At 40.7% G+C, this 18,708-nt stretch overlaps 1 protein-coding gene across 4 annotated transcripts in view; it reads right to left on the reverse strand.

Moving 5' to 3' along the window:
* Nucleotides 1-11,209: 11,209 nt before the first annotated feature.
* Nucleotides 11,210-18,708, reverse strand: part of LOC114043092 (tuftelin-like) — a 46,237-nt gene continuing 38,738 nt past the window's right edge. The window contains exons 10-11 of one of the 4 annotated variants that reach the window (XM_027862025.1): nucleotides 18,320-18,420; nucleotides 11,210-12,595 (exon numbers count right to left, since the gene is read on the reverse strand). In XM_027862025.1, the coding sequence (XP_027717826.1) occupies nucleotides 12,460-12,595; nucleotides 18,320-18,420 (237 nt within the window). In that variant the 3' untranslated portion in view covers nucleotides 11,210-12,459. Of the gene's footprint in view, nucleotides 12,596-15,798; nucleotides 17,488-17,679; nucleotides 17,822-18,319; nucleotides 18,421-18,708 lie in introns of those variants that run through there. The other 3 variants (XM_027862022.1, XM_027862023.1, XM_027862024.1) reach the window with 3 other exon arrangements.

An 18,708-nucleotide genomic window follows, 5' to 3' on the forward strand; every position in this document is an offset into this window, starting at 1 on the left:
ATTCCTCTAAATATTACTTAGAGTTGTCTTGGAGAGAGAGAGAGTCATATCAGAGGACATGGAGGTCTATGTCAGTATGGAGATTTTTTAATAGTATTTTATTTTTTCCAATTATATGTAAAGATAGTTTTCAACATTCACTTCTATAAGATTTTGAATTCCGAATCTTTTTCTCCCTCCCTCCTCTCCCCTCTCCCCAAGATGACACGCAATCTAATATAGGCTCTACATATACAATCAGTATGGAGATTTTCAAAGGAGAAATCATTTAGGTATAGACTAATGTTCAGTTCAATAAAAATTGTTTCTAGAAGATGAGCCTAAAATACAGAGTACATTATTAGTATTATTTTTTTCTCTCAACATAGGTCATTCCAGACTAAGCTTATTTTCTTTTAGAATAAGGTTATTAAAGCAGGGGTTGTTGTTGTTATTCAGTCATTCAGTCATGTCTGACTCTTCATGGCCCTGTGGAGTCCTACCCTTGGTGACCCCATGGACCATAGCATACCAATACTGTCCATGGGGTTTTCTTGGCAAAGATACTAGAGTGGTTTGCCATTTCCTTCTCCAGTGGACTAAAGCAAACAGAGGTTAAGTGAATTGCCTAGGCTAGGTGTGGGGTCATACAGCTAGTAAGTGTCCAAAGCAAGATTTGAATTTAGGTATTCCTGGGCAAGTTACTTAACCTAGATAAGAAAGAAAGAAAGAAAGAAAGAAAGAAAGAAAGAAAGAAAGAAAGAAAGAAAGAAAGAAAGAAAGAAAGAAAGAAAGAAAGAAAGAAAGAAAGAAAGAAAGAAGGAAAGAAAGAAAGAAAGAAGGAAAGAAGGAAAGAAAGAAAGACAGAAAGACAGAAAGACAGAAAGAAAGGAAGGAAGGAAGGAAGGAAGAAACATGTATTTCATCGATGAGAGGTTTGAATTAGGTATTAACAAGGCCTCCTTCACACATGGACGCATAGGACAGAAAGTCTGTTCAAACTGGGGAACTTAGTTGAATCCTAAGGGATTTGCATAATACTAGCAAGCTAATTTGTAATCTGGGATTCCAAGGTATTGTAACTTCAACCCTAGATTACTTCATCATCTTCCATTCCTATTCACATGCTGCTGAAGAGTGTTGTAGCAACCTTGCTAACTGGATCCACTACAAATTTATATTCTGTAATCTCAACTAGGCCCTCGTACTGCCAGGCAATTCTTTTACTCCTCTGTCATCAGTTCTCTCCCATATTCCCCACAGTGGCTATTCCAAATCTTTTCTTCTCTCTTCAATCTTCTCACCCTTGTATTCACTGTTCTACCAAGAGTGCATTTGTGCATGTGCCTGTTCTCCCACAGCTGCTCCAACAACTATGCATTTCCCATTTTTTGGTCATCTTAACGATGTGAGGTGGAACCCCAGAATTGTTTTGATTTGTATTTCTCATAATTAGTGATATGGAACGTTTTTTCATATGTTTGTTGTTAGCTTGCATTTCTTCTTTTGACAGTTTCATATCTTTCAACCATTTTTCTACTGGGGATCAAACACCACCTTCAATAAGCCTTTCCTTATTACCCTAGTTGTTAGTGGCCCACCCCAAACAAATGAGAGAATATTTGTACAGCACTTAGCACAGTATCTGGTACATAGTGGGCACTTAAATAAATTTTTGTTCCCTTCTCCTTCCCTTCCCCAGAGTTCTTTTGAATTTACTTTGTGTGTATTTTATATCTAGTTTTATATGTATACTTATTTCCCTCAGTAGAATATAAGGTCTGAGGACAGGGCCTGTTTTTGTTTCTATAGCCCCAAGGTCCTAGAATGATGATAAGAAAAATATGTGGCATATGATAGAAACAACTTAATTCTCAACAATTTGAACAAGTAATTAAAATTTTTAAATGGGAACACCAATAAGACTGACCCATAAGCCCATTCTCCCACTATGTACCAATCTTTTAAGAGTTGTCTATAATATACTAATTGAGTAGTACATCCTTGACTTGAGGGTATAAGTAGGGAACAAGCAGCCTTTTGCAAATGATAGTTAACAATGAGCCACATCTTTACCACTTCACAATTAACTGGAAGATGAATCAAACATAAGATCCCATTATACTTATTGTTTGTTGATTACAAAAAGACATTTGTTTCAGTAGAACACAACATCATCTTACAGGTGCTTTTAGGGCATGGTGTCCCCACCTTTATATCAAAATCATTCACAATTCCTTGGAATATATAACAACAGAAATAAGCCTGCTCAATGACCCTCTTGAAAAAAACATCAGGCAAGGCATAAAACAGAGACAAATGCTTGCCAAAGGTATTCACTACTGAGATGGAAGAGATGCAGCACAATGTTTTTCAAAGAGGGATGCTCTGTGTATGCCCTCCAGCTGCTCCTACAGGTAAATGACATTTTGCTGATGTCAATAAGCCCCAGAACATTAAAGAGCCTTCTAGAAGAGATCTTCAATCACTCAAAGGAGTCTTGCCTATCCAATCCCACAGCATAGACCAAGGGAATGAAGAATGACTATCACCCAGATTTCAACATGCATTTGGATGGATGTTCTATAGAATCTGTCCAGAGTGTGTGTATCTGGTATAGACAGTATCAGTGGGCAATAATCTGGGACCAGATTTGAACAGGAAAGGGAGATCAAGCTATACTGTCTTTAGAAAATTGCTGAAGTTCCCCATGAAAGCATTTTTTAATGCAGGGTACCCAAAAGTCTTTGTGCAGCTTTAAGCTCTGATAACTTCAGAAAGTGGAAAAGCTACAAACTTACAAAAACAACATTGGAAAGGTTTAATTATTTCAATTTTTAAAAACATTGATGTGTGTCCCTCCCTCATCATTAATTGATATCAATTAGTCAGAGTTAATTAGCTCTTAGAAACAGGTACTTTCTAAGGTGACATAATCATAGTTGGTACAAAACATCCCCTACCCTCAAAGCTCGGGACACACTCTCCCATAAGTACTTACAGAGTGAGGAAAAGTGGGCTCAAGCTTAGAGAACACATGTGATATAGGGGTAATTTCATAGCTCCTGGATGCTGGAAGTCCTTTTTCTCACCCTTGTGGAGTCATCAGGAAGTTCCCATTAGATATAATGTAGCTTTCTGCTGGTCTCCTCCTAAGAGTCCTAGAGCTTGCTTTTCTCATTATGTCTAGTTTGTCCTCAGCTTGATATTAAGACACAGATACCAGCCAAAGCTGTTCCAGAGACACTGCCAGGATACCCACATAAAGTACAAAGTCTTGCAACCTTTTGAAGCTCAAAAGGTCCCTTGAGGAAATAAGGAGATGAGATAGACAATCTTCTCTATTCAACTCCACTCCCCCACCCCCAACAGATTCCATCCTAGCAGCTTAGTTGAAGTAGCTTTCTCAGGCTAGTCTACCCCTGGAAAGTTAGGTTCCAGACTGACTTGTCTCCCAAAAAGTGATTGGATCTACTCAAGCAGTGAGGCATTTTAGTGGCTCAGTACATAGACTACTGGACCTGGAGTCAGGCACACCTGAGTTCAAATCTTGCCCGAGACCCTTACTAGCTGTATGACCTTGAACAAGTCACTTCATCTTTGTCTGCCTCAGTTTTCTCAACTACAGAATGGGAATAATCCTACCTCCCAGGGTTGTTATGAGAATAAAATGAGGCGATATTTATAAAGTGCTTAGCATAGTGACTGGTACATAGTAGGCACTTAATAAATGCTTGTTTCCCCTTGCCCTCAACCAATCCCAATATATTTTCTATGTAGCATCATTCATTTCATCCAATAATTTTCAATAATTTCATCCAATAAGTTTCCTAAATTAAGGACTTTTTATACCCAGTTTGATACCACCACAGTGGATAGAGTACTAGCCCTGGAGTCAGGAGGACCTAAGTTCAAATCCGGCTTCAGACAATTTACTAACTATGTGACCCTGGGCAAGTCACTTAACCTCATTGCCTCCAAACAAAAAATATAATAATAAATTAACTGAGGTAGGGGTGATTAATTGAACCAGTCCTCTCCTTTATAGTTGTTTGGAGCCAGGATTTAAACTCAGAAGACCTGGGTTCAAATTCCTACTCTTTGACTTACTTGTTCTGTCACCTTAGTCACTTGACCTCTCCTAAGCCTCAGCTTCACATCTGTATAACGAGGGAGCCAAACTCAATGCTCTCCAAAGTCCCTTTCGGCTCTGAAACTATAATCCTATGATAAAATTATTAACCTACTTAAGTATAATATTAGTATTGGCAACTAAAATTTTGGACTTTTCCCCACTTCTGTTTGTGGGTGGTATATTTCCCAGCCTCGGCTATCATATCCTCTACACTGTCCCCAAGCCTTCCAGAGATGCATATGTCCTTTTCCTCTATAGCCACAGTTGTTTTGAGTAAAGAGGAGCCATGTATAGTAGCCACGAATAATATCCCAAAACATCTTCTGGGAAAATTCCTGCTTTGGATAAACTCTACTATGAAGTGCTAGATCTGGAATCAGATGAATGAGTTTCAAGTTGTGATTCTGTTCTGCCACTTGGGTGTCATGTGTCTGTGGGTAGGTCATTTGACCTTTTGGGGTCTCAGTTTCCTCACCCATAAAATGAGGGGATTGGGCTAGATGATCTCTGCAAATCTAATTGTAAATCTATGATTTTATGTTCCTTATGACCTCCTGACTTTTCCTCTTGAAGGTGACTGCATCTTACTCCCTCTCCCTTAGCCTTCTCTGGTATTCTTCACAGATGACCAGCCCCTCCACATCCCCTTGTTCAGAAACTTTTGCATCCTAAGCATTCCCTGGAGATGAAGACAAAGAAGCAGGGAGAAGTACGAGCCTAAGGCACCATTGGATGTTGGCAGCTCTCACCAAGTCTGTTTACTGTCAACACATATGTACTAATATTTACAAATCTCACAGCTGTTTGCAAATGAAGCAAAGCTATGAGGAGGACTAAAAGAGAAGAAATGGCAGCCCTTGGTGACTGCAGGAGTCCTCACTTCTCTGGTAACCAATGACCAGGAGCCAGTTAAGAGGACTGTCCAATTCCTAGATATGAGTTTGAAGTCAAGACTCACCTATTTTCATCAATCCTATTGCCTCCAACTTGCTTTACCAAAATCATACTTGACAAAGGGGTAATTTCTAATCTTAAAGATTTTCCAGGAATAGATTCTACCACTTCCTTGCTCTTTAATCCCATGGTTTAACCTCTCTCAGGAAGCTTTTTATATCTAGCCTCAATCCGTCTTGTTGCAACTGAAACAGATGCTAGCCTTGAGGCATCTTCCAAAGCATGGATATGTTTTGCCCCTGGACATTATTCTCATACTTATTTACATCTTGATTTGCAAATGTATGGTGCTAATCCAGCCAAGATGATAGACCGTAGCCTGGGCTTGCTCTTACTTCTGTTTTGTGATGGCACTGTATCCTTACCCCTGTCACAAACATTGATGCTGATGGTCACTAGGTTCCTTCAGAGCACAGCTCAGTTGTTCCGTTTTACATTCCGTCTTTCCCAATCCAGGCAGTCAACTAGCCTTTATGACCCCTTGGTGGCCCCAGTCTTATTTAGTTGTGTTTATCTCTAAATATACTGTGTCAGCTTGAATTAGGTTAGGAAACGGATTTTCAGTTTTTTGTAAAATACTTCCCCAGGCTCAAATCAGATTTATTTTAGGCCTAACCTTAATTAAGTACCTTCTACGTGCTAGCTACTATGCTAAGCATTGGGGATATGAAGAAAGGCAAAAGAAGTCTCTGCTCTCAAGGAGCTCAGTCTAATGGGGAAGACAACATGCAAACAAGCTATAGACAGCATAAATTCGGGGTAGTCTCAGAGGGAAGGCACTGAGATTAAGGAGTACAGAAGGTGGGATTTTAGGTGAGACTTGAAGGAATCCAGGGAAACCAGAAGGCAGAGCTGAGGAGGGAAAGAATTCCAAGCACGGGGGATGCTCAGATTCAAGAGATAAGGAAGTGATGAGTGAGGAAAAGCAAGGCCAATGTCATTGGATCTGAGAATACATAGAAGGCAATAAGGTGGAAGAAGACTAGCATGGAGGAAGGAAATAAATTACAAAGGGCTTTAAAAGCCAAAGAAAGGATTTTATATTTGATCCTGGAGGTAATAGGGAGCCACTGGAATTTATCGACTAGGGGAATGTTATGGTCAGATCCATACTTTAGGAAGGTCACTTTGACAGCTGAGTGGAGGATGGACTGGAGCGAAGAAACTTGGGGCTGGAAGACCCCCCAATAGGCTCTTGTAATAAGCCCAAGCATGAAGTGATGAGGGTCTGCACCAGAGTGGTAGCAGTGTCAGAGGAGAGTAGGAAGCATACATGAGAGATTTTACAAAAGTAAAATTGCTAGGCCTTGACAACAGATGGAATGTGGGGAGTGAAAGAAAGGAGCAGAGAAGGACCTCTAGGTTGTGTGCCTGGGTCACTGGGAGGGTAGTGGTGCAAAGGATACAAAAATGAAGCAGTGTGTCTACTCAGGGAGCTTATGTTCTACTAAGGGAAACAACAACAATGGATTTAGAGACTGAGGACATGGCTTCAATCACCTTGAGCAAATCACTTGACCTTTCTGGGAGCCTCAGTTTCCTCTTCTGTAAAAGGAGGTGGTTGAAGTAAATTTCTTCTACAGTCCTATCCGGGATACCTCAATGGCCCCAGCCTTTCTTAGTAGTGTTACCTCTGAATGTATTCAATGTCAACTTGAATTAAGATAGGAATAGATTTTTGGTTTTTCATACAATATCTGCCAGGCACAAATCCGATTTATTTTAGGCCTAGCCTTAATTCCTGGTGGTCCAAGGATTAATTTGAATAATTTGATTTACTTTCTTGGTTGCCTTCTTTTATACTTAAGACCTGAGCTCTGAGGTTTCCTAAGAGAAAACTCTAAGAACTTAGGTTTCAGATAGAGGCTTAAGGTATGACTGGCTAATGCTACACCTCTACCCAAATGCCCAGGTTGTGAAGACCTGTCGCCCTCTAGTGGATACAATCTTGGGTAGTAGTAGCATCTCTACCTACTACCTGAAAGGATGCAATTAAATAAGAAAAAAAATTGGAAGGAATAAGCACAGGCAACACGAAAATGAAATGATCGTTTTCCATAAATAATATGATGGTTTGTTTAGAGAAACCTAGAGATCAAACTAAAAAAAAAATTGATATAAGGAGTAACCTCAGCAAAATCTCAGAATATAAAATAAGTCCGCACAAAGCATCAAGATTTCTGTATATTACCAACAAAATCCTTGAAAAAGAGATAAAAAGAGAAACTCCATCTAAAATAACTACAGAATGTATAAAATACTTGAGAGTCTATCTACCAACACATACAGAGGAACCTTATAAGCACTCTATAGAAATACAGACCTAAATAATAAAATAAATTAATTGTTCATGGGTAGGCCAAGCCAATAAAATAAAAATGAATATACTAACTAAATTAATTCACTTATTCAGTGCCATGCCAATGAAACTACCAAAAGATTACTTTATAGAGTTTCTTTTTCTTATGATGAAAGTCATCTGGAAGAGCAAAAGGTCAGGGAACTCAAGAGGAATATTGAAAAAAAGGGGGGAGGAAGACAGCCAAAAAGTACCAGATCTCAAACTATACTACAGAATAGTGATCATCAAAACTATTTGGTATTGGTTAAGAAACAGAGAGATAGAGCAGTGAACACTTACTAGCTGTGTGACCCTGGGCAAGTCACTTTACCCCATTGCCTTGCCCCCCCCAAAAAAAAAGAAAAGAAAGAAAAAAAAAGAAAAAAGAAACAGAGAGATCAATCACTAGAACAGATTATGTACACAACATATAGAAGCAAATGAACACATTAGCTTCTTGCTTAATAAATCAAAGATCCCAGTTACTAAGATAAGAATTCACTGTTTGACAAAAACTATGGGAAAACTTGAAAGCAGTCTAGCAGAAACTAGGTACAGACCAATATCTCACACCATATGCCAAGATAACCCCTAAATGGATACATGACTGAGACATAAAGAGTAAAATCATAAACAAATTAGAGACTCAAGGAAGAAATCACCTCAAATCTATGAATTGGGAAGAGCTCACAATCAGACAAGAGATAAAGAGGATAAGAAAAGATAAAATGGACAATTTTCATTATGTAGAATTTAAAAGTTTTTCCACAAACAAAAGTAATGCACCTAAGATTAGAAGGGAAGCAGGTAACTGAAAAAAATCTTTGCAGCAATTTTCTCCGACTAAAGTCTCATTTCCAAGATATATAAAGAAGTGATTCAAATTTATAAGACGAAGAGCCATTCTCCATTTCATAAATGGTCAGAGGATATGGTCAAAGTCCATTCTTAAAGGAAGAGAACCAAGCTATCAATAACCATATAAAAATGATCCAAATCACTAATAATTAGAAAAATTCAAATGAAAATTCCTAGGCTCTGCCTCACATCCCTAAGATTGGCAAAGATGTAGGGGAAAAAAGTAAAATAACAAATGTGGGGATTTCAGGAAAACAAACACATTTAATGTAATTGGTAGAGCTGAGAATTGGTATAGCCATTGTGGAAAACAATTTCAAACTATGTCCTGAAAGTTACTAAACTGTATGTACTCTTTGGTCCAATGACACTAATACCAGGCCTCTATCCTAAAGAGATCAAAGAAAGAGGAAAAGGACCCATACATACAAAAATACAAAAGTTCTTTTTGTAGTCATAAAGAACTAGAAACTAAAGGAGTATATCAAGTGGAGAATGGCTAAAGAAATTGTGGTATAAGAACGTAATGGAATACTACTGTGCCTTAAGAAATTATGAAAGTTGGGGCAGCTAGGTGGCCCAGTGGATAGAGCACCTGCCTTGGAGTCAGGAGGACCTGAGTTCAAATTCAGCCTCAGACACATGACATTTACTAGCTGTGTGACCCTGGGCAAGTCACTTAATCCTGATTGCCACACCAAAAAAAAAAAAAAAAAAAAAAAAAATGAAAGTAGCGGTTTCAGAAAAATCTGGGAAGATTTGTAGGGCCTAATACAGAGCAAAATAAGCAGAACCAAGAGAACAATTTAAACAATAAAACGTTGTAAAGACAAACAACTTTGAAAGACTTAACAACTCTGATCAGCCCAAAGACCAACCATCACTCCAGGGACCAGCAGTGAACTATTCTATGTACTTCCTGATAGAGAGGTGATAGACTCAAGGTGTAGAAAGAGACATTTTTTTTTAACATGACCAATGCTGGAATTTGTTTTATTTGTGTATTTGTATATGCAAATTTGTCATAAGTTTTGGTTTTCTTTTAAGTTGGGGGGGTGGGGCAGGAGGAAGAGAAAATGAATGCTTACTAATTGAAAAATAAAATAGATAACAAAAGGAATGCTATTTTAAAGAATACTCAGCAGGTGAATATGTCAGGGAAAACATTACAGAGGTATTTTAACCAGGCAGAGTATCACCTCCTGTTCCTAGACACTGTGCTTGTCTTAATTCAGTTCAAGATCATGTTCAGGGCTTTAAAAAAATTACACAGTGATTCTGTGGACTTCTGGATTTTCAGTTCCTAAAATCCACAGATCTTTTTCAGATGAACTTCTGTCCCATCCTGTCCTTGAGAAGTTGATTTCTGGAACCCAAGTGTAAGACTATGTTTATTCCTATTAAATTTCATCTTATTACTGCTAGCTGATTGCAAATCACCATAATGGTAGAGGAAAGAATGCTATGTTGTTAGGAGACCTGGGCTCTAGTCTAGCCTGACACAAACTACCGGTGTAGATTTAGGTAAATTACCTCTCTGGGCCTCAACTTTCTCATCTATAAGGTGAAGAATTAAAAGAGATGATCTCTAAGGTCATTCTTGTCCTGAAATTCTATGTTGGCTCCTAGGCAGACAAGCATCTGAGGATCAGCTATATGGCATCAGGTGCATGTGTTGATGTTGGCCTTATATTAAATACTTGGCTCTTACAAGAGGTTGGATTTTCCAAGCAGGCCCCTCACTTAGCTTTGGCACCCAAGAGCTGACCCTTCGAGGCTCTACTGGGATGTGTATCAAGGGGTTTGGGCAGGTAGAAGATGAAGATGACTCAGAAAAAGAAGCAATAATGCTTCAACATTAAGGAGAATTCAACTACATTCTCAATCAAACATTTATTGAACATCTAGCATGAGTCCTAGGAATTGTAAAGATATGAAAAAAATATGCAATACACTTCCCATTTTCAAGGAGCAGATTACTTAGCAGAAAAAGTGATTAATGCACATGGAAACAATTCAATAATGATGCAAGCCACTATGTAACTAAAAGTTACGGTACTTATTGTATGTATTGCTTAATGGATTCAAGAGAGAGATCAGTATGGGCTTGATTAGTAGTGGAAAGGCATGAGCTGTCATACACTATATGAATGCTTATTCCCTTCCCCTTCCCTGTAAAGGATTTCCTGGAATCATCTTTGACTCATTTCTCTCCTACTGTCGATCTATTGTAGCATGCGAACTCAGATGGACTGCACGGACCATGTCTTCATTGCCTTTGTAACTCCCTCAGCCCACAGCACAGTGCTTGATACGTAAGCGATGTTTAATAATTGTTTCTTAAATAAACAGTCACCAAGTCCAAGCATTCCCTTAATTTTTTCTTGTTCAGACTAAGTATCCCCAATTGACACAATGAAAGCAGCATTCCTGAGGTTAAATAGTTGGAGACGTATTTGTCCACAGTGGGTTAGCATAAAGGAAGGGAAGGAAGGATGGATTTATTAAGTGTCTATGTGCCAGGTGCTTACAATTATTATCCCCTTTGATCCTTACAACAACCCCGGAAGGAAGGTGCTTATAATTATCCTTTTTTTTTTTTTTTTAACAGTAGAGGCAATTAAGGCAAAGGGGTTAAGTGACTTGCCCAAGGGTACACAGCCAGCAATTGTCTGAGTCTGGATTTGAACTCGAGTTTTCCTGACTCCAGGCCCAGCACTCTAGCCACTTTGCCACCCAGCTGCAAAGAGCTAATTATCCTCTTTGCCCTCAGAATCCAAGAACCAGAGGATTCTGGGTTTTAAAAAGGCCCTAGAGAAGGCCCTTTTTTGAGTCATGGACCCCATTTGGCAAAGTCTATGGACCCTGTTTCAGAATTCTTTGAAAGGCATAGAATAAAATACACAGTATTACAAAGGACATCAATTATATCAAAATACAGTTATCAAATTTTTAAAAAATTTAAGTTTATGGACTCCAAATTAAGAGCCCCCGACATAAAGGATAGTCCACCACATACGTTTAGGAAGATGCAAGGAAGGTGTCATTGAAGATGGGCCTCCCAGAGGTGTTGTAAGGAAATTACTTTGTAAAACTCAAAGGCTGTACAAATGAGTTATTGTTTGGGGAGCATGCTGAGCCAACACTCTTCCAGGCTTTTTTCTAAAGAAAACACTTTCCTGTCTTCTGTGCTGGTATAAAATTATTCATAGAGACCTTGGAGAAAGGTAGGTGGGGCAATTTGGGGGTGTCAAACTGGGTCATTCTAGAAATTGAGTAGAGACGCCATGGTGATTGGAACTGAGTCAGGGAAGGGAGGAAACCACTTTTATTTGTGAATGCCAAACTCTTCTATCTGAACACAAAACAAGAGGCTAAGAGCCCAAGTCAAACATCTGTTATTGGGTCAGTTTTACCAAGCTCAGTCCCATATTTAGAAATACTTAGTTCTGAGGACTGAGGGAACCCTGGGAATTACTAGAGAAAAGGAAGGAAGGAAGGAAGAGCAAGAAATAAAAAAAAAGAAAATAAACAGCAACATATTGTTTAGCTGATTAAAAAGATAGAGCTGCTAATTCCAACCCAGAAGGTATTCTCCTTGTCTACTCTTGTTTCCAGAATCCTTTCCAGGGTCAACGTTAAGCCGTTTAATTCTTGGGATGACAGGGTTTTCTCTTAGGTTGAGTCTTCCAGTAGTTTAGCTAAAAAGGTCCAATTAAGTAGGACTGAAAGAAAGCCAGTCAATTCTTTTGTTAGAAAGTTAATTATTTTTTAATGTCCTTCTTGTTGTTGTTTTTTGAGGTGTCCATGTCTCTGTTAACCCTTTTCATATCTGACTTAGTCATGGTGGAGGATGAAGAAAATGAACAAATAATCAAAGGAAAAAGGAAAGGTGTGCTTGGGCCAGGTTTGACCTAGCAATACCATTATTAAATAAATTTTCAGTGTGAACATTTACATTTCAGAAATTGGCAAACGGATAGAAATTAGGGCTTGATCTATTGTTTTGTTGAATGTCTAGGCTTACAGAAATTGATGGAAAAGATGTTAATAATGCAGATTAAAATTTTAAAACGTGTCAAGGTACATTCCTCCCTGCCCCCAGGGTTGGTTGTTAAACATTTAGTAGAACACCCCTGGAAAGAGGTCTCCCCAGTTTCTTTTCCCACGTTGGGGCTGAACTGCTCCATGCTCACAGGAGGCTGCTAATGAGGAATGCATGTCTGGGCAGCTCTGACACCCAGCTTAAGGAAACAGGCTGATCCAGCAAAGGCTCCGGGGAATAGGGCTTGATCCTCTCTCCACAAGATGTGAAAGCAGCAGAAGAGCTGGCTCAAAAATGACAAAACACAGGAAATAAATAGCGCATTCAGTCCAAGAACAGCTTACCTCACCGTGCCCAGCCTGAAGAACACTGGGCTCTGTCGATCTCACTTCCTTTCCTCCCTCCTTCCACCTCTCAAGCTGAAAAGTTTCCAAGACTCAGATGCCTTTCTCTCCCTACCAACCCTGGTGCCCCTTCCCTATGTCAAATTTTCCACTTTACACAGAAAGGGCACCACACCTACATGGAGAAACACAGAGCCTTAAGACTCAGCTGAAAGGGAACCCAGGGACTGTCCAGTTCAACTCCTAGATAAAGCACAAATTCCATCTTTTCATTTCTGCATCAGGCTTTGTACCCTCTCTCTCTCTCTCCCTCTGTATACACACATACAGACATATGCAGATATATAATATATACACACATGCACAGTGTATGTATTATGTATTTATTACTATATATAATAATGTTGTTTGATTGTTTCAGTTGTGTCTGATTCTTCGTGACCCCATTTTTGGGTTTTCTTGGCAAAGATACTGGAGTGGTTGCCATTTTGTGCTCCAGCTCATTTGACAGATATAGAAACTTGGGCAAAGAGGGTTAAGAGATTTGCTCAGGGTCATCTGTGCATACCCGTGTGTGTGTGTGTGTGTGTGTGTGTGTGTGTGTGTGTGTGTGTGTAAGGCAGGTAGGTGGCATAGTGAATAGAATGTCAGACCTGGAGTCAGGAAGGCTCATCTCCCTGAGTTCAAATCTAGCCTCTAACACTTACTAGCTAGGTGACCCTGGGCCACTTCACTGTTTGCCTCAGTTTCCTAATCTGGAAAATGAGCTGGAGAAGGAAATGGCAAACCACCCCAGTATCTTTGCCAAGAAAATCCCAAATGGGATCACAGAGTCAAACACAACTAAAATGACTGAACATACATGCACACACACACACACATAAAATACATTGTATTTATTCCATTCATATCTTGTATATTCTTTTATATATATACATATGTTGTCTATCCCTATAGACTATAAACTCTTTTGTCTCCTTAATGCTTAGCACAATGCCTAGTACATAGCAGGTTAATAAATACTTGTTGATTGAGCTACAACACGCCCAATTATTAATCAACCACTCTTATCTGGAAGACCAAGAGAGCTATTTATATCAGGTGGACCTCTTCCTTTCTTTTATAAATTAACAAGCATTTATTTTCTCTCCTTCCAGACCCCGCTTGAAGGAAAAAAAAAACCCTTATAACAAATATGCAGTCAAGCAAAACAAATCGGCATAATGGCCATTTCCAAAAATGTCTCATTCTGAATTTTAAAAAATTTGTATCCCCCCAAACTGAAAAAAAAAGTAAACTTTCCTAACAATAATGTTTCATCAAGCAAAGCAATTCCCACATTGACCACATTCAAAAATATGTTAGTCTGCATCTTAAATCTGTCCCCTCTGACAGGAAACAGGTAGCTTTCTTCATTTTCAGTCCTTTGGGAATTTTTTTTTTTCGTCATTGCATTGGTCAGAGTTCTTAAGGCTTTCAAAGTTTTTTTTTTCTTGGTAATGCTCCTGTATAAATTGTTCTCTTGGTTCTGCACACTTCACTTTGCATCAGTTCATATAGGTCTTCCCAGGTTTCTCTGAAATGGTCCATTTTGTTACTTATCATGCCTCTCTTTTCAATGATTCTTTCCAGAAATCCCTTTGCAGTTTGGCAACAGGTCACCTTACATAAGAGATTTGCCGTACATACTTCCATTTATGCATTCTGTGTTTTAGTCAAACTGATCTAGTTGCTCTTCCATTGGCACAAGACATTCTACCTCCTGCCCCTTGTGCCTGGAATGTACTCCCTTCCTCCTCCCTCTTAGAATCCAGTTTCCTTCCAGGCTCAACTCAGTTGTTAACTCCAGTATGAGGCTTTTCTTGACACGAGTTCTAATGGAGTCTTCTAAACCCTCATATTTGCTTTGCTTATCTGAACACACATTCCCTTACCCTATCCCCAGGAAAAGTATGCCCCTTGAGGGCATGAACTTTCATTTTTGTTAAGAACATAATAGGTCCTTAATAAATCTCAGTCAAATCAAAAGATTGGGTTTCAAAAAGAAGCCTTTCCTTTTTATAGAAGGATATTCTTATCCCCACACCTTTCTTCTCCTTCTAATGGGAAGTCTTCCTGGCACCTTAGTCAGTCCACCCTGCTTGGTGCCCTGTTAATAATTCTGAAAACAAAGACAAGAGATACCCAGCCCAGGCAAAGAAAGGTGGGTTAGCTCGAGGAGGAGGAAAGAGGTTCCTGATGCCTTCTGCACCCCTGGGTGTGAATCTATTGAAAAAATGAGAGAGGGGAAGAAAAACAATGGGAGCTCAGGCTCCTCTGAACTGGGTGGCAGGAGAGGGACAAGGGTGGGGGTGGGGTTTCAGGTTTCTCTGGTCCAGAGAGGATTAGTGTAAATTCAGCCATGTCCCCATTCAGCCCTGCAGCCATCTGCATACCCTGCCAGAAAGAAAGAGTTGGTGCTAATTGAGTGATGCTCAGAGATAGCCTCAAACACTCTGAAACAGCTGAAGTCAGCATTTCTAGAGCTTTTCATTTCTGCAAAGGACTTGGCAGTTAGTTACTCATGTACCCTGCGGTGCTAGTTGGTGGCTATATCTGTAATCACAGCACCTCCATCCCCTACCAGTTCCTTTTCCCAAGCCAGGAGACATTCAGGGGTTCAGCCAAGGCCTCCACACCAGGCAAGGCCCAAAGCCAGAATTAGGAGCCAGCCCCAAACTCTCCTATCCTTTCTAAATGAGAGCACAGACAGCTTAAGCTGAGCTCCCCTTCCACAGCCCCTACACTCTGAAAGCACTTAATCAAAGAAACCACAAAGCCTTTGGGGTTGAGGGGATGCAAATCATACAAAAGAGGAAGATCTGTCCCCATGAGGATTCTCCAGATGTGAAAGAAAGGGCCTCCTTCAGGAGGCTAGAGGAGGAGGTGTTTTTGTTTTTTCTTTTTTTTTAAATTTTTAAATTTTTAGGCAATTGGGGTTAAGTGACTTGCCCAGGATCACACGGCTAGTAGTAAGTGTCAAGTGTTTGGTTTGAGGCTGGATTTGAACTCAGGTCCTCCTGACTTCAGGGCTGGTGCTCTATCCACTGCACCTAGCTGCCCCTTGTTTTTTCAAGCAATAGACAAAAACCAGACCAGAATCTGAGAGGCGCATCAATATAATTTATTCGATTCACCATATAAAGAATATAGGCCAGAAACACCTTTTAGAGTTAGGAGGGACTTTGGAAATAGGTTAGTTCAGGCCCTTCACTTCACAGATGAGTTAACTGGAGCATGGAAGGACTTGCCCGCAGTGGCAGAGCAAGTTCTGGGCAGGACTAGGCCTAGTACCCAGGCTTCCTCTACACAGACACAGATAAACTTAAGCCTTCTACTTTTGAGCCAGGAAGAGCTAAGTAACTTAATAAGAGCTTTGCTTTTTGTTAATATTTTTCTACAGGACTATGCTAGTCCTCTGACATTTTATCTCCATCACCTGAGGGTACAAGTCAGGGACCAAGAGGAGATGTGATCATTCAGAGGCAGTATACCCAAAAGGACAGGGAGGGGGAGATTCAAGGAAGAACCAAGTCCTTTCCCAAAGGGTCCTATTCATGAATTTTCTGTACAATCAATATACATTTCCTTTCCCATCCACTTCCCCCCCCCACCTGTAGCCTGAATACATAAACACACATACAATTCCCTACCTGGTCCACAAATTAGGCATGGGGAAAGGGGAGAGGAAGACACAGGGATAGGAGAAAGATGAAAGACACACAAAAAGCTTTTCCCAGTTTCAAGCAACTCTATAGGTAGGTTCCAAAACTTTGGTATTAAAACAACCACAAGACATAACCAAAGACACCAATAACTTAGCAAAATAAATATTGGGGGAGGCATGGCTACTTCTCTGGGACTGATGCAATCTGGTGGAAAAGCCTTCCTCCAGGCACTGGGACCAGGAAGACTGCGGTGTTTCTTGGGCTAAGTTTAAATGGGGAAAAAAAAAAAGAAAGAAAAACAAACAAGAACACTCCAAGGGTTTCTGGGAATTGTGGGAGAAGACAAAAGCAGCAAGGACTAAGGCATGGCTGTCAGTGTCCCTAGGGACCCCTTCCTGCTACAAATCCATTCTTTGAATGGGGGTTTTTGTCTCACCCTCCTCCCCAGGAAAATGGACTTAACCAAAGGTGAGATTCATCCTCACTGAAGCCAGGCAGCCCCCAAGCTGGGTAGGCATCCTGCCATCTTGGGAAGAGGACTAAGTGTTTGTGGGGGACCGTTGCTAGGAGCCGAGCAACACTGGAAGAAAGAGGTTCTGTCCCTCAGGATGACAGCCAGGCCAAGCGGATATTTGTTTCTCCATGTGTCAGGGCAGACGTTGAGTCAGGGCACCCCATCCCGGTCCTGCTGGGTAACCCTTGCCAGGGCAGCTCAACACCCACTTTCAGAGGAAAAATCTCCTCTTTAATGAAGATCAGCAACAATCATGGTATTATGGGTGTCAGCACTGGCTCCACCCTTGCCCTGGCCTCAGCAAAGAGGGGCTTCTGTCGGTAGCTTCCTTCAAAGGGCTCCAGGTCTCCAGAGGAAGGCCCTCCCCCTCCTCTGTATGCTGGGCAGACAGAAGAAAGGAGCTCGAGAATTAGGCATACAAACATGAGGCCCGGGGCAGGGGGGAGCCAAGGACCAGTCAAGAAGTAAAAGTCTGTGATGCGACAGGGTAGGTGGGTTTTCTCTTTAGGCCAATAAGGGTCGTAAGCAGCAATATTCATTTGCAGCTCAGGTTTCCACCACCCGGATGAGAGGCAAGGGCTTAGGGTTTGGAGGCCGGGAGATCCTAACGCTGAAAAGAAGAGACACAAGACACGAACACTTAATGCCTTATAGGTCCTGCTCATCAGCTACGATGCCCCCTCCTCCACCCCATCCATCCTCTACTTCTTTCTCTCTGGTCTACTCCTTCAGTGCTAACTAGTCTTCCCAGTAATTCTATTCTTAGGGACCCAGTTTTTTAAAACCCGGATTGCCAATCACCTCTCAGAAGTCTGGTGCCCTTTAGTGAAGCAGTGAGATAGAGATAATGGCTTCAAGACCCTTTCCAGTCCTATGAAGCTGACGCTGTTCTTTATATCCACACATGCTCTTCTTCTCCAATCATCCCATAAAACATCTTCAACCTTGGCCCATAGATGGTATCGGGAAAGAGGAGACGAGAGGGCAATTTAGAAGTGGAAAGCAGAGATGTGGGAAACGGGAGGTGTCAGGCTGACAGATAAGGAACGATCAGGGTGGGAAATCAGGTCAAAACAGGGCTTAAATTAGGGGTTCTCAACCTGCTGCGTCAAGGACCCTTCGGGCAATCTGGGGAAGCCGATGGACCAAGCCAAATGAAGCCAATAAAATAATGTTTTTGAATTTATAAAATACATAAGATTACAAAGGAAACCAATTGATTAAGTAGATTTATTAAAATATTTTTTAAAAAAAGTTCACAGGACCCAGGTTAAGAACCCCGTATGGTCTAAAGGAAGACCTGTTCTATAAGTCGTCCCTTCAATACCAAGGTTATCTATGGAGCTCAGTAAAGAGGAGTCCTCTTACAGCCAAGATTGTTCTCTCTTCCTCCTTTCCTTTTTTCTGACACAGACCCCACATACATAGGTATATATACTCACATTCCCAGGTTGTCACTCTTGGTTCGGGTTTGGGTACTGAAATTGCCCGGACTGATCTGCTTTTCTATCAGGTGCTCCATTCGGTCATGCATCTCTAAATTCTAGAATGTACGTTCCAAAGTGAGAGCACATCCTTTCTCTTGTTATGTGCCCCCACCTACCGATTAATCTTCTCTTGCCATCTCCCCACCTTCCCTTTGGAGGTGTTGTTACTCCTTCCTCAAGTGAAAGGCCTTCTCCCTCCCTATCCACCATTCCTTAGTGGAACCCCTTCTTTTCCAGGTTATCTGCCCATCCAACAATGATCATCCCTTTACTGTGACATCCCTTTATCACTTCTACACTCCGGTCCCTGTTGGATAAACTTGTCTAGGTAGTCTTTTAAGTCT

Source organism: Vombatus ursinus, unplaced genomic scaffold (assembly GCF_900497805.2).
Source record: "Vombatus ursinus unplaced genomic scaffold, bare-nosed wombat genome assembly UNPS02014768.1, whole genome shotgun sequence".
NCBI classification, from domain to species: Eukaryota; Metazoa; Chordata; class Mammalia; order Diprotodontia; family Vombatidae; genus Vombatus; species Vombatus ursinus.